The sequence below is a fragment of the Anomaloglossus baeobatrachus genome, chromosome 4 (assembly GCF_048569485.1).
Source record: "Anomaloglossus baeobatrachus isolate aAnoBae1 chromosome 4, aAnoBae1.hap1, whole genome shotgun sequence".
In the NCBI taxonomy this organism is placed as follows: Eukaryota; Metazoa; Chordata; class Amphibia; order Anura; family Aromobatidae; genus Anomaloglossus; species Anomaloglossus baeobatrachus.
In genome coordinates, this window is record NC_134356.1 from 432,839,311 (window position 1) to 432,855,445 (window position 16,135).

A 16,135-nucleotide genomic window follows, 5' to 3' on the forward strand; every position below is an offset into this window, starting at 1 on the left:
ACGGGAAGACAGCTGGGCAGATCCGAGGAGGACCGGAGCAGGGTTGGAGCCCGCCGGTACCGACAACGGAGAACCGACCGTGCACAGAGGGGGTACTCAGACCCTGAAGCCAGGACCGGAACCAACGGCCTAGCTAATCAACCGATTGAGGGCAGGATTATAGGTCCTGTCCCAACCAAAGTTCCAAAAGCAGACAACCACTCACAGAGAGGGATAGGGCAATCCCACGGGTCAGCGTCAGCGAGCTCGGCTCCTTAGGCACACAGAAAGCCGGGAGCGGACTCCCGTGTTCCATACCGGGAAGTCTAAAACACAACCACAACTAGTGCAGAGGAGAAGACGGCGACCATCAGCCCGGGTGGGGGACCAGAGTACAACCGGACGCGGCGGCCGGCCACCAGCACTTTGGTTTACCAAAGGACTCGTGTGATTCTTTTACTTGTAAGTAACCAAACATCCCCTGGTCCATCCGGGCGCGCAAGCCCCTGCCATCGCCATACCCTGCAGAGAGACACTGGGCCCCGGGGCAATCATTCCTACCCACGGAGGGGTTAACATCCGGCTGCCATTACATCTCCCCCGGGTGTACCACTTCACCACACACCGTGGGTGGCGTCACGAACTGAATACGGTCAAGGACGTACAACTACGTCCCCCTTTTCATTCGGCGTGTCTGCGTGACCCCCGGGTCCGGAGGATCCCTCGAACCACGCAGCGCGTCCGGATCCAGACAGCGCCGGCTGCTGGCACGGGGGCATCACATAATAAGTCGCTTATAAGATTAAATACATAATTTTATGAACAACTAGTGCCTTTCTATTGACCGCTCCAGAGATCTTTCATGCAAACATTTGCTTTTCTAATAATGGGCTTGTGTGCACGATAGCGACGCGATAAGCATTGGCTCGTCAATCGCAATTGTTTCAAAATCATACTGTCTAATAGCACCTTTAGGACCTGTGTCATTACACCTTAAAATCAATTTTGTTTTTTCTTTTAGAAATTCAACCTTGTACTTAAAACACTGAATCATAAGATGACCTGTACGACCACAGATCAAGCAAAAATGAGCAGAGGTTATTATTATTATTATTATTTATTATTTATTATTATAGCGCCATCAATTCCATGGTGCTTTACATGTGAAAGGGGTATACATAATAGGGACAAGTACAATAATCATAAACAGTACAAGACACAGACAGGTACAGGAGGAGAGCGGTCCCTGCCCGCGAGGGCTCCCAGTCTACAAAGGATAGGTGAGGATACAGTAGGTGAGGGTAGAGCTTATTGTGCGGCGCTATATCCCAGCTCAGTTTCCTCCTTGGACTCTCGGCAGGCCCAATTTGCATAGATTCACCCAAGTCTACTGAATGAGAGGCAGTAGTCACTGACACACCCTTACTTACATGTGTCCTTATTCCTAAAGGTACCTTCACACATAACGACTTACCTGCGATCCCGAAAACGATGCGACCTGATAGGGATCGCAGGTAAGTCGCTGGGAGGTCGCAGGTGAGATGTCACACAGTCAGATCTTACCAGCGATGCAGAACAATACAGATCGCAGTAGCGACCTGTATAACGATCTCAGCAGTCACTGTGATCCTGTTACACAGTGTCAAACACAGCGATGTGTCCTGCCCAGCAGGACATCGCCTTTGAAGAAAATGGCCTGGACCATTCTGCAACGACTAGAGATCTCACAGCAGGGGCCTGATCGCTGGTGTCACACATAACGAGATCGCTAACGGGATCGCAACTGCGTCACCAAAACGGTGACTCAGCTGCGATCTCGCTAGCGATCTCGTTATGTGTGACAGTACCTTAAGGTAAAATTGCATGACTGCTTCGACTTGAACTAAAGTAAGTTTTCCATGGTTTCCTCTTTGTGTATGTACCGCCCCGAGGCTCGGCCGGCTGCCGAGCCGCTCGGATCCGTGCTCATCGGTGGGTGGCTCGAGCTCCTCATGGACCCGGGGTCACGTCGCTCTGAAAGGGAGTTGCTCGCTACATGTAGCGGCTTCGGTGGGGAGGTCCACGGCCGGAGCCGCGGTTGTTTTTGAGGATTTTAGTTCATGACGCCACCCACGGGTTGTGGTGAATGGATGGACGCTACTGCAGCCGTTGACTAGGCTCCCGGGGACGGTGTTGCGCAGCTTGGTGTTGACCCCTCTGTGGGTAGGGGGATGATGGTCCCTGGGGCCCGAGGGAGGTGCTGAGGTGGGGGAATGGATGTGTGCTGGCGTGTCGATACGGTGCGGCGCGCGACCCAAGGGCACTGTGGTACTCACCATTACAAACACGCTGGAGTCTCTGGTAAACCAAACAAGATGGTGGACGGTGCCCGCAGCCGGCTGCGCGTTTCCCCTTTTCAGGTTGGTGCCTTTCTCCTGCACCTCACTTTTGGTAGAAAATGATGACTCCTATGCCTGAGCAATGGTAGTCCACTCCCCAGCCTTGTGTGTGCTGGTAGAGCCCATTTGCACGCAGACGCTGGCCCGTGGGGTCTCGATGCCTGGGCGGTGGCTTTCTACCCCTATCGTTGGGCTGTTGTCTTCAGTCGGGTCTTAGGTGGGAAAGGGCCTAAAGTCCAGTCCCCAATCAGTGGATTCGACTCGGTCGAGTAGTTTCTAGGCCTCGTACTGGGTCTGAGTACCCTTCCTGGTGCTCCGGTTTCCAATCGGTTCCCCGGTTCGGTACCGGTGGGCCACTACCCAGTCCTGGTCCCTTACGGTTCCAACGGCTGTAATCCCAGCTCCTGCAGGCGGCCACCACCGTCTGCCTCCTTGCCACGGTACTAGGGCTACGACCCTGACACCGGTCAGTGTTAATGCTGCAGACCTGACACCTCAGGCCTGCTGCACTTGAACTTGAACTCTAGCACCAAACTGACTCTGTTTCCTGTCTCAGGCCCTCTGGACTCCTAGGTTGGCGTGGCCAACCGCCTGGCTCCGCCCCCCTGGTGTGACCATTGAACACAGAGAGGTGACAAGGGTTTTTTGTAGGTTGGCTGCTGTCACCTTATTAAGGGGAGGGGGGGGGTGTTTGTGTAAGGACCTACCTGTGACTACCTGGCTAGTCCAGGGCGTCATATGTGCACTGTATATTTTACTCCATCCCGTGTCTATTGGAGGTGAGGTTCAGCATGTAGACATTGTTTTATCTTTGCTTCGTAGAGATCCTCATGCTTGGGCATATTCTTTGCCTGAGTATTCTCCAATATTTACCTGTGTAGATGCTTTCTTTTCTGCACTGGGTCTCATTAAGGCTATGTTCACACACTGCATCTATTCTAACCACAAAGATGCAGCATTTTTGACCCCAAAAAAACAAAGTTGTGGAAAAAACGCATAAAAAATGCATGTTTTGACGCGTTTATGCTGCATTTTTAACGCATTTTGCCCAAAGTGTTTTTAAGTCAAATCTACTGACTGGAAGGGCAAAAAAAACGCTGGAAAAAAATGCAAAAAGAATTGACATGCTGCATCTTTAAAAAAGCAGCAAAGATGCAGCCAACAAAAGATGCCCAGTGTAAACAGCAAAACAGAAATCTTATAGACTTTTCTGGGAGAAGGAAATCCATGCATTTAGGTGCATCTTTGTGACCTCAAAAATGAAGTAAAAGATTCCCTGTGTGAACATAGCCTTATGATGACCCCAATAAGGGGTCAGTGACTTGCAGCCTGGTTCATGGAAATCATAAAGTGGAGGAGTATTGCTCCCAGTTCAGACATTGGACAGTGGAAACCTCCTGGTATGATCGAGCTCTCCGCAGTCCATTTTTTCAAGGAATTTCTAGTAATACGAGAGACAAGATGGCTTATACAGTAGTCTCTGCCCATTGTCACTGGAAGAGGCAATGTCAATGAAAGGCAATGAACACTCTAAGTATTTAGAAACAGAACAGCCATTGAACCCGACTGTGGCTCAGTGGATAGTGAAATGGACCACAGCACAGGAAGCTGCTGGATATCTGAGGTATGTCAAACCTATCCTAGTGAAAGGTCATCAATATTTGGTGACCCGACAACCTCTTTTATTTGATAACTTGATTGTGAATGGTTTTGAATGATGCCATTTAGACCCTGGATTTTGCCATTTGAGGAAGCTTAATATGTAAAGCTATATAAAGCTTTTATTAAAGAGTTAATAAAGGGTACAATATATTTTGCCCCGAAAAATGCGCTAGGGCATATTTTTGGGTGAGGGCTTATTCTCGGGGAAACACGGTGGGGGGAGAGTTTACCCCCCAAAAAATGTAGACCCCCCTTCCCAGTTGAATCATATTTAACAGACCCCAGGCATCTACATCGCTCCCAGGTGCTCCTGCGATCTTCAGTGGGCGCTACCAGCAGGTATGCTCCACACGGTCCTCCCCTGCTTCTGGCCGACACTTCAATATATCAGATTGTACACACACACTCATACATACACAAACATCAGATCGCACGCATACACATCAGATCGCACACACAATCGCACACATGCACTCACCACATCCAGCGATACCGATTGCTTCTGGCTAGTAGAGGATCCTGGTACGCAGTGCAGTAGAGCGTGAGGAATGCATAGAGGATCTGCAGTGGAACACATCAATGCATTCCATCTCAGATCCTCCATGCGTTCCACTCCAGGTCATCCATGTATTTCCCCGCAGGTCTTCGCACTTCACTGCAGCATGTCCCAGGTTCCTCTGTCAGCCAGAAGCAATCAGTAAATCAGTATTGCCAGTTGTGGTGTGTGTGTGTAACCTGATGTGTGATTGTGTGTGCGAACTGATGTGTGTGCGAACTGATGTGTGTGCGATCTGATGTGTGCGCGCGATCTGATGTGTGTGCGCGATCTGATGTGTGTGCGCGATCTGATGTGTGTGCGCGATCTGATGTGTGTGCGCGATCTGATGTGTGTGCGCGATCTGATGTGTGTGGGTGCGTGATCTGATATATGTGGGTGTGCGTTCCACCGCAGGTTCTTAATGTGTTCCGCTGCAGGTCCTCCTGTTCGGCGTCTGGCGAGTATGATTGCGGGGTCTTCTGTCTTCCTTCTTTTTTTGGGTAGTATCTGCTTTCCATAATGAAATGTCCTGCAGTATTCTTTACCTTTTTTTAGCTACAGTGCCTTGCAAAAGTATTTGGCCCCCTTGAATTTTTCAACCTTTTCCCACATTTCAGGCTTCAAACATAAAGATAACAATTTTAATGTTATGGTGAAGAATCAACAACAAGTGGGACACAATTGTGAAGTTGAACGAAATTTATTGCTTATTTTAAACTTTTTAAAAAAATAAATAACTGAAAATTGGAGCGTGCAATATTATTCGGCCCCTTCACTTTCAGTGCAGCAAACTCACTCCAGAAGTTCATTGAGGATCTCTGAATGATCCAATGTTGTCCTAAATGACTGATGATGATAAATATAAGCCACCTGTGTGTAATCAAGTCTCCGTATAAATGCACCTGCTCTGTGATAGTCTCTGTGTTCTGTTTAAAGCGCAGATAGCATCATGAAGACCAAGGAACACAACAGACAGGTCCGTGATAATATTGTGGAGAAGTTTAAAGCCGGATTGGGTTACAAAAATATTTCCAAAACTTTAAACATCCCAAGGAGCACTGTGCAAGCGATCATATTGAAATGGAAGGAGTATCATACCTCTGCAAATCTACTAAGAACCAGCCATCCATCCAAACTTTCATCTCAAACAAGGAGAAGACTGATCAGAGATGCAGCCAAGAGGCCCATGATCACTCTGGATGAACTGCAGAGATCTATAGCTGAGGTGGGAGAGTCTGTCCATAGGATAACAATCAGTCGTACACTACACAAATCTGGCCTTTGTGGAAGAGTGGCAATGAGAAAGCCATTTCTCAAAGATATCCATAAAAAGTGTTGTTTAAAGTTTGCCACAAGCCACCTGGGAGACACACCACACATGTGGAAGAAGGTGCTCTGGTCAGATGAAACCAAAATCAAACTATTTGGGCACAATGCCAAACGATATGTTTGGCGTAACAGCAACACAGCTCATCACCCTGAACACACCATCCCCACTGTCAAACATGGTGGTGGCAGCATCATGGTTTGGGCTTGCTTTTCTTCAGCAGGGACAGGGAAGATGGTTAAAATTGATGGGAAGATGGATGGAGCCAAATATAGGACCATTCTTGAAGAGTTCTGTTGGAGTCTGCAAAAGACCTGAGACTGGGATGGAGATTTGTCTTCCAACAAGACAATGATCCCAAACATAAAGCAAAATCTTCGATGGAATGGTTCACAAATAATCATATCCAGGTGTTAGAATGGCCAAGTCAAAGTCCAGACCTGAATCCAATCGAGAATCTGTGGAAAGAGCTGAAAACTGCTGTTCACAAACGCTCTCTGTGACGCCCTGGCAAAACCAGGTAGTCACAGATAGGCCCCCGCATAACACCTTCCATCACCTAGGTAACACACAGCCAACCTGAAACCCTAGTCACCCCCCCTTAGGGAAAGATGGGCACACCAATGGGCGGGACCAGGTGATTGGGAACGCCCACCTAGGAGTCTAGGCAGCCCGGGGCAGGAAAACAAAGAGTCTAATCTAGAGTTCAAGTTGAGAGGAGTGGAGCTGGGGCTAGGTATAGTCCCAGCAGGAGGAGAAGCTCAAGTTGGACAGTGCCAGGGATGGAGCCCTGGTGCCTTTGGCTAGGTGGCAGATGGTGGTCTCGTCAGCAGGAGACGGCAAGACGGCTTGGCAGAACCGAGGTGGATCGGGACAGGGTTTTAGCCCACCGGTACTGACATGGAGAACTGACCCGGAAACCGTAGCACAGAGGGAGTAGACGGACCCTGAAGCCAGGACTGAAACCAGCGGCCTAGCTAAATAACCTATTGAGGGCAGGATTATAGGTCCTGTCCCACCCAAAGACCCTAAAGAAGACAACAGCCCACCGATAGGGATAAGGCCACCGCCAGGGCCCATAGATCCCACGGGCCAGCGTTTGGGGGCTTTTCTCCTTCGGCCATAGCCAGCCAGGAGTGGACTCCTGAGTTCCAGACCAGGCAGTCCACCATACACAAAACAAGTGCAGAGGGGAAAGGACAGCAACCACCAGCCCGGGTGGAGGACCTGAATGCAACCAGCCGTGGCGGCTGGCCACCAGCACCTTGGTTTACCAAAAGACTTGTGTGATTCATTTGCTGTGAGTAACCAAACATCCCCTCGCACGTCCGGGTGCACCGGCTCTTGCCATTGCTACACCCTGCACAAAGACACTGGGTCCCAGGGCAACCATCCCTACCCACGGAGGGGTTAACATCCAGCTGCCACTTCATCTTCCCCGTGTGCCCCACAACAGCAGCGGAGGTGTCCCACTTCACCACACACCGTGGGTGGCGTCACGAACTTAACACGGCCAAGCCCGTACATCTACGTCCCCCTTTTATTCGGCATGTCCGCGTGACCCCCAGGTCCGGAGGATCCCTTGAGCCACAGATACACACAGCGGGTCCGGATCCGAACAGCGGCGGCTGCTGGCACGGGGGCGGCACAGTCTCCATCCAACCTCACTCAGCTCCAGCTGTTTGCAAAGGAAGAATGGGCAAGAATTTCAGTTTCTCGATGTGCAAAACTGATAGACACATACCCCAAGCGACTTGCAGCTGTAATCGCAGCAAAAGATGGCGCTACAAAGTATTAACTTAAAGGGGACGAATAATATTGCACGCTCCAATTTTCAGTTATTTATTTTAAAAAAAAGTTTAGAATAAGCAATAAATTTCAATCAACTTCACAATTGTGTCCCACTTGTTGTTGATTCTTCACCATAACATTAACATTTTTATCTTTATGTTTGACTCCTGAAATGTAGGAAAAGGTTGAAAAATTCAAGGGGGCCGAATACTGTCTCAAGGCAGTGTACATGGATGTATTATTGAACCGCGACTAGGGCTTATTTTCGGGGAAGGGCTTATATTTCAGCCTTACACCGAAGATGCAGAAAATTCCTGCTAGGGCGCATTTACAGGGTAGGCCTTATTTTCAATGAAACACGGTACTATCTCCCAAAAGTGATTACACCCCTAACATTTTTTTAAATATTTTATTATATCTTTTCATGTAAGAACACTGAAGATATGACAAGTTGATACAATGTAAAGTGGTCAGTGTCCAGCTTGTATAACAGTGTAAATTTGGTGTGCAATCAACACAGAGCCATTATACCTAAACCGCTACTGGCAAAAAAGTGAGTACACCCCTAAGTGAAAATCGCCCAAAGTGTCAATATTTTGTGTGGTCACCATTATTTTCAAGCACTGCCTTACTCTCTTGGGCATGATGTTCACTAGAGCTTCATAATAGCCAATGGAATCCTCTTCCACTCCTTCATGACGACATCACGGAGCTGGTGGATATTAGAGATCTTGCTCTCTTCCACCTTCCATATGAGGATGCCCCACAGATGCTAAATAGAGTTTAGGCCTGGAGACATGTTTGGCGAGTCCAGCACCTTTAGGGGTGCTTCACACACAGCGAGATCGCTGCTGAGTCACGGTTTTTGTGACGCAGCAGTGACCTCATTAGCGATATCGCTGTGTGTGACACTGAGCAGCGATCTGGCCCCTGCTGTGAGATCGCTGCTCGTTACACACAGCCCTGGTTTGTTTTTTTTTATTGTTGCTCTCCCGCTGTGATGCACAGATAGCTGTGTGTGACAGCGAGAGAGCGACGAAATGAAGCGAGCAGAGAGCAGGAGCCGGCATCTGGCAGCTGTGGTAAGCTGTAACCAGGGTAAACATCGGGTAACCAAAATGGTTACCCGATATTTACCTTCATTACCAGCCTCCGCTCTCACGCTGCCTGTGCTGCCGGCTCCTGCTCTCTGCACATATAGCTGCAGTACACATCGGGTAATTAACCCGATGTGTACTGTAGCTATGAGAGCAGGGAGCCAGCGCTAAGCAGTGTGCGCTGCTCTCTGCACATGTAGCTGCAGTACACATCGGGTAATTAACCCGATGTGTACTGTAGCTAGGAGAGCAGGGAGCCAGCGCTAAGCAGTGTGCGCGGCTCCCTGCTCTCTGCACATGTAGCGACGTTATGATCGCTGCTGCGTCGCTGTGTTTGACAGCTAAGCAGCGATCATAACAGCGACATACAAGGTCGCTGTTGCGTCACAGAAAATGGTGACGTAACAGCGACGTCGTTGTCGCTGTCGCTATGTGTGAACCCAGCTTTACTCTCAGTTTCTTTAACAAGGCAGTGGTCATCTTGGAGGTGTGTTTGGGATTATCAGAATGAAATACTGCTCCGCATCCCAGTTTTCGAAGGGAGGGAATAAAATTGCTGCAACTAGTGTTTCATTTTAAAAGTGTTTTCTCAATAAAAGCTGTGATTGTGTACCAGATATGCCAATGTATAATCAGTCGGGATGGTTAACAATCCGAAGAACAAGGCGCTGAGTAATAATCACCAGTGTCGTGGGTGAATCATAACACAGCAGCCACATTCATTACATATGGACTGCGTTACAATTCATGACTCAGCGTCTGCTCAAATCAATAAGCTGCTAATGTTATTGGTGGGGACATTCCTTCAAGATGTCGAAATTCGCTTAATGTGAAAACTCTTGAGCTTCAACGAATATATGCATATCCTTATTTTTTTACTGCTGGGAAAGGACAGGCATCTCATTTTCACGCTAAAATGCAGATTATAATGGCACATACAATAAAAACAAAAAATTACAGAAAACGTATTGTACAAATTACAAGGAATAAGCCACTAGATGTCAGCATTGCCTACACGTGATTGATCTTGACTTTTTTAGCACAGTCATAGTAAATTAATCTATTACAGATATATAGCTACTCGTTAACAATATTACTTTGTGACGCCCATAATTCTGTGACATAATAAATAATAAAAATTTGATGTTTGTTTTATGGGGTGTTTTTTGCTTTGGTCTTCTTTATTGTAAATTTTAGCCTAGCGGTATATTATATTTATCTCTCCTTTATAACCTCTGGGATATATGTATGTGTATAGGTTACACTGGCTAACCGAAGACTTGTAGCTGGATAAGGGAGCTCTTAATTTAATGTCGTTAAATTGTGATCATACTTTAAATTTTTATCTTTAATGTCACTAAAGACGTTTGAGAATATTGTTAATAGCTTGAAACACAAATATTTTCTTGACCATAGGCATGAAAACACTGGTGTTGGCTTAACCCTTGTCTGGTACCTTGGGGTCAATGTGACCCCATGTACATTGCATATGTAGCTGTCAACACATGTTGTTCCACCTGATTATGGCATCTTATGTATTTTATTATGAAGGTTCAACTGACATATTGCACATGATAGTTTCAGTTTTACTCTATTTAGTTTATAGCTATATAGCCATAAAGGGCGGTGAGGTCACTATGACCCCATGGTATTTTTTTCATGGTACCAGACAAAGGTTAATTTTGGTTATTTTGTGCTAACACTCAGCTCTTGGAATAGATAGTTATGCTTAAGAAGGATGAAGGAAAAAGAGGACAACAAGCACCAAGATGCCAAGACCCAAACTGGAGACGAGATATAATGGATGACTTGGCAACACTTTGTATATCGAATGCCACTGATAAATGTTTACCGAGAACACATGATTAATAGCTGCTCACGTGACGTCCACTCGGATGTGTTCAGATTACTCTTCTAGGATGTGTGGAATGTGGTTTCATTGCTTAATGTCTATTATATTATTATTATTATTTTTTATTATTATTATTATTATTATTATTACTTCATTTATTCCATGGCACTTTACATGTGAAAAAGGGGAAGGGGGGCATACATAGACAAGTACAATAAGCATGAACAATACAAGGCACAACTCGAAATACTCACATTTACTATTGAATAAGGATAACCACTAAACATTCTTCCAGATTTTTGGTTCTCGGCTGTATATAATGCTACCAATGAGCATATTCCAACCCTGTATATTCTATTATATTGCACAGATTTGTACTTATGAGACTATTTAATGCCCTGGCTTGTGCCATACCTAAGGATGCCCTGGATAAGTGCAGCTCTTAGAATTGTAAGCTTTGTTTCATGCGTCTAAGAAGCAATCTCAGATAATGCTGATGTCCCGCACATTCTTCTCAGTAACAAAAAAAGAATGAAGGCTGCATTACTTACAGTCTACCAGAAGCACAGCGGCCACAAATAGCAGGGCGGTCAGTCCTCCCATGGTACATCAGACGCGTCCTTCAGCCTGGCACCGGCGTGGTCGGGCAATGGACTCAGTATAGGGGATGGCAGGCTCCAGGATATAGGGATATTCTGACTGTGGGATCACATAGACAACAGCAGGTAAAGTTTGTGAGTAGCAGAGGGGTGAAGGCACAGGGGTTCGGAGCTCCGGCAGCAGGTAGGTGCCTCCAGGGTGGCAGAGCAGCCGCTGTATGGGAGAAGCTCCCTCTGGATGGTTATTGTCCGTGTGGAGCTTCTCGTGCTGTAAGATCTGCACCATAAATATCTCTGCAGCGTGTAACCACACTCACTGGAGCACACATGCAACCACTCATCACCCTACATCCTTAGTATTAGCACATGAAGAGGTTAATCTTTCTCTTGGAACCCATTCAGATTTAGTAGTTAGCGCTTTTACAACATGTAGCACAGCTTCCGCCTCTTTCCCAATTTTTCCTTTCCTCTCCTGGGACAGGTGTATAAGCGGCCCAGGACAGTTCTTTAGTAATTCTTTAATAATTATGTTCTCCTTTTAGATATTGTAAATATTGGCGGTGGTATACATATTGTACTGGATCCTCCCCTCCCACAGTTGCAAGCAGCTAGCGGCTATGCTCATTTTTTGCGCATGCGAAGACGTAACTTCATGTCACCCAGTGGCACGCACTGTCCCAGGTTTACCTGCTTGCTCATTCCTTCTGCTATAAAGGGGACGCAGACAAGAGGCTTCTCTGGTTCTTCCAAGCATCCAGCTGTTATAAGCAGCATGCATCCTGACCTTTCTGCCTAGTATTACGGTTCATCTCTCGCAATAAGTGATCCTCCGACGCCCTCTTGTGGTCTGTTAGTGAAGTAGATGCTATTCTTACTGTCCTGGGTTTTCTGGCTGAATAATAATAATAATAATAATTTTTATTTATATAGCGCTAACATATTCCACAGCAGTTTACAATTCAAGGGAACATATATAGACAATAACAAGCATTACAGTAACAGAATAACACAACTCAGGAGTTGTCCTATTCCCACTGAAAAGGGACAGAACGGCAACTTTGTGATTGTAGCACCAACCCTGAGCCAAATCCATGTGACTCTTATCCAAGCATATATTCAGACATTAGGGATTCCAGTGAGGAATTAAGCATTCACAAGGAGCACAAATCTGTAGAAGTTATTCTGGTGAGAAATATTAATGGTTGGTTGACCCTTAGGTACTTCTTTGAAACTTAAAAGATTCCCAAATTCTAACCTATTATTAGAACAGAGGACATCTGAGCCTCAGACTGTTTCTTGCGAATGGCCATGACTTGATAAAACAAATAAATGTGGATGTGGGAATACTCAAACTATTAAAGGGAATCTGTCAGCAGGTTTTTGTTATGTAAGCTGAAGCCAGCATGCTGTAAGGGTTTACACAGAAAATTCAGGGATGCCTGTCTTGTCAAGATCTGTTTTTTATTTGCTCTGTTTGTTTAAAAAGCAGGACCCTTATTGTTAGGACTACAATGTCACACACCCCTCCTCTGATTAACACCTCACTGTCAATGTACAATCTCTATTGCAGGCCTGGGCTGCCTGGTACAGTTCTCTGGACTCTGCTACGTGGCTAAATCTAAAAATTCTGATTGTGTCAGAACAGCTGCACCCAGTTATTTAAGTGATACATCATTGGATTTAGGATTTCTTTGCTTACATTTTGCTGCTCTCAGATGAAGTAGCAAAAACCTGCTGACAGATTTCCTTTAACAAGGACAAGGTCGCATTGATGATGGATCACAAAATATATGGATTATTAGATATGACACCTGCTTGAGAATGCCATATATTTAAAGGGAACCTGTCAGGTGCAATATGCACCCAGAACCACGAGCAGTTCTGGGTACATATTGTTAATCCCTATCTAACTGTCCCTGTATACACTTGTGACGCCCTGGACAAGCCAGGGGTCACAGGTAATGACATCACCACACCCTACACCCCGGTTAGGTACACCTAAGCTAGACCAGAAATCCTTGTTGCCTTCCCCAGGGGCTGATGTCCACACCAGGGGGTGGAGCCAGGCAGTTGGTCTCCACCCATCAAGAAGTTCACAGTCCTGGAGGAGGGAAAACTGGCAGATTAATTGTGGAGGTTGAAGTAGTAGGAGGAAAGGTAGTAAAAGAGGAGCCTGAAGTTAGTCCGGGTGTGTGCCCCGGACTGAGACAGCAAGGTTAGCAGACGGCGGTGACCGTCTGCAGGAGTGGCCTATCGGAGTTGCCGTGAGGACCGTGGACGGGTGGTGGCCCGGCGGTTCCGGACCGGTATACAAGGAGAAGCTAGCACCATTGGCAGGGGCCTTTCGGATCCTGGCAAGGCTAGGAGTCGCCATGAATTTGCCAAATCCGTCAGTGAAGGGGACCCCCGGGTCTCCAAACAACTAAGTCCCGATTGAAGGCAACAGTCCAACCGTATGAGAGAGACACCGCCACCGCCAAGGCACCAGTTTCTCAGGGACAGCGCCTGCGGGCAAAGAGGGGCTCCTCCGGCTCATATCCAAGTCGGGGAGCGGGTTACCGGTGGGAACCCATCGCAACCAACAGAAGTACTAGGTGCAGGGAAAGAGACAGTCACCGTTAACTACCGGGGAAAAGCAACAGCAGCCGTCCGTGGGAACCGTCTTTCCAGCCGTGTGTTTTACCGAGAACTGTGTCAACGTTTCAGGCTGAGTGAGTACCACCGTGCCATACGGCACAGCGCTGCCCCCGCGACCCGGCCCCCCCGAAGAAGTCAGCGAAACGTGCGCGTCGGGGCACGTTTTCCTCGGTTTCCACGGCTACCTATGGGTGAGTGTCTTGATGGGAGTGCTTCCAGCTAATTTTGACCTACTCCCTGGCTGGTTTTCCCCTGCATTGATTTTGGCCCCTCGGAGTGATGGGTAACTGAATGTTACTGTGCCCGTCACCCTGGACATGTGCTGTAATGCCCTTTGTTTTGCATATGATCCTTGTTAGTGTATAATGGGCAACATTGGCCTTTGTACTAATAACTCTGAGGAGCCCTCTGATGATATGAGTACACCTGCACTCCCCGTATGGTCCGTGGACCCGTGTTTGCATCTGTGACACTGCTTTAGCCTGATCAGCGTTTATGATTCTTACTAGAAGGTGGCCCGATTCTACGCATCGGGTATTCTAGAATTTACGTATTGTGTAGTTCATGTATGATTTTTGTTATCTATATATATATATATAGATGTTGTTGTGTGTAGTTACCAAGTGTTTGTGTAGGGCGCTGTACATGTTCTGGGTGTTGTCTGGGTGTGACGGGGGGTGAGAGCGTTGTTGTATGTGTGTTGCGTTGTTTGTGGAGCGCTGTGTGTCTGTAGCGTTGTGTGTGTGTTGCGCGGTTTGTGTGTGTGTGGTGTGTTTTGGGGGGAGGTATGTTTTGTGCAATGTGTGTGTTGTGCGGTATGTGCGTATATTTGTGTGTGCCGTGGTGTTTGTGTGTTGGGTGTTGTGTGTGTGCAGCGTTGTCTGTGTGTGTGGGTGTCTGTGTAGGGCAGTTGTTTGTGGTTCCCAGTGTGTGTGTGTGTGGTGTGTGGTGTGTTGTGCAGTGCGCGCGCGTGTGTGTGTGTGTGTGTGTGTTGGGGGAGGTGCGCACTCCCAAACGTGCTCCATCCCCCATGCAGCGCACTCCCCATCGTGCTCCATCCCCCATGCAGCGCACTCCCCATCGTGCTCCATCCCCTATGCTGCGCACCCCCCATCGTGCTCCATCTCCCATGCTGCGCACTCCCAAACGTGCTCCATCCGCCATGCTGCGCACTCCCAAACGTGCTCCATCCGCCATGCTGCACACTCCCAAACGTGCTCCATCCGCCATACTCCGCACTCCCCATCGTGCTCCATCCCCGATGCTGCGCACCCCCCCATCATGCTCCATCCCCGATGCTGCGCACCCCCCATCATGCTCCATCCCCGATGCTGCGCACCCCCCCATCGTGCTCCATCCCCCATGCTGCACCAGCATCAGCCTCTCTGCCCCCAGCATCAGCTTCTCTGCCCCCAGCATCAGCCTCTCTCCTCCCAGCATCAGCCTCTCTCCTCCCAGCATCAGCCTCTCTCATCCCAGCATCAGCCTCTCCTCTCTGTCCCCAGCATCAGCCTCTCTCCTCCCAGCCTTCCCCAGCATCAGCCTCTCTCCTCCCAGGCTCCCTTCTCCCACCCTCCCCCAGCATCAGCCTCCCTCTCCCAGCCTCCCCCAGCATCAGCCTCTGTTCTCCCCGCCTACCTCTCCCAGCCTCCCTCCTCCCAGCCTCCCTCAGCATCAGCCTCCCTCTCCCAGCCTCCCCAAGCATCAGCCTTTACCAGCATCAGCCTCTCTCCTTCCAGCCTCCCCCAGCATCAGCCTCTGCCAGCATCAGCCTCTCTCCTTCCAGCCTCCTCCAGCATCAGCCTCCCTCTCCCAGCCTTCCCCAGGATCAGCCTCTCTCCTCCCAGCCTCCGTCCTCCCAGCCTTCCCCAGCATCAGCTTTCCCCTCCCAGCCTCCCTCAGCATCAGCCTTCCCCAGCATCAGCCTCTCTCCTCCCAGCCTCAGCCTCTCTCCTTCCAGCCTCCCCCAGCATCAGCCTCTCTCCTTCCAGCCTCCCTCAGCATCAGCCTCCCCTTCCCAGCCTTCCCCAGGATCAGCCTCTCTCCTCCCAGCCTCCTTCCTCCCAGCCTCCCCCTCCCAGCCTCCCTCAGCATCAGCCTTCCGCTCCCAGTCTCCCCCAGCATCAGCCTCCCCAAGCATCAGCCTCCACCAGCATCAGCCTCTCTCCTTCCAGCCTCGCCCAGCATCAGCCTCTCTCCTTCCAGCCTCCCTCAGCATCAGCCTCCCGTTCCCAGCCTTCCCCAGGATCAGCCTCTCTCCTCCCAGCCTCCTTCC

The 16,135-nt window shown here is 48.6% G+C and overlaps 1 protein-coding gene across 2 annotated transcripts in view; it reads right to left on the bottom strand.

The window, feature by feature from the left end:
• LOC142303768 (neuronal acetylcholine receptor subunit beta-4-like) overlaps positions 1-12,004 on the bottom strand; it is a 151,549-nt gene extending 139,545 nt beyond the window's left edge. Inside the window, exons 1-2 of one of the 2 annotated variants that reach the window (XM_075345469.1) lie at positions 11,911-12,003; positions 11,176-11,323 (exon numbers count right to left, since the gene is read on the bottom strand). In XM_075345469.1, coding sequence (XP_075201584.1) covers positions 11,176-11,227 — 52 coding nt within the window. In that variant the 5' untranslated portion in view covers positions 11,228-11,323; positions 11,911-12,003. Of the gene's footprint in view, positions 1-11,175 lie in introns of both variants that reach the window. The other variant, XM_075345468.1, reaches the window with a different exon arrangement.
• Positions 12,005-16,135: the final 4,131 nt, after the last annotated feature.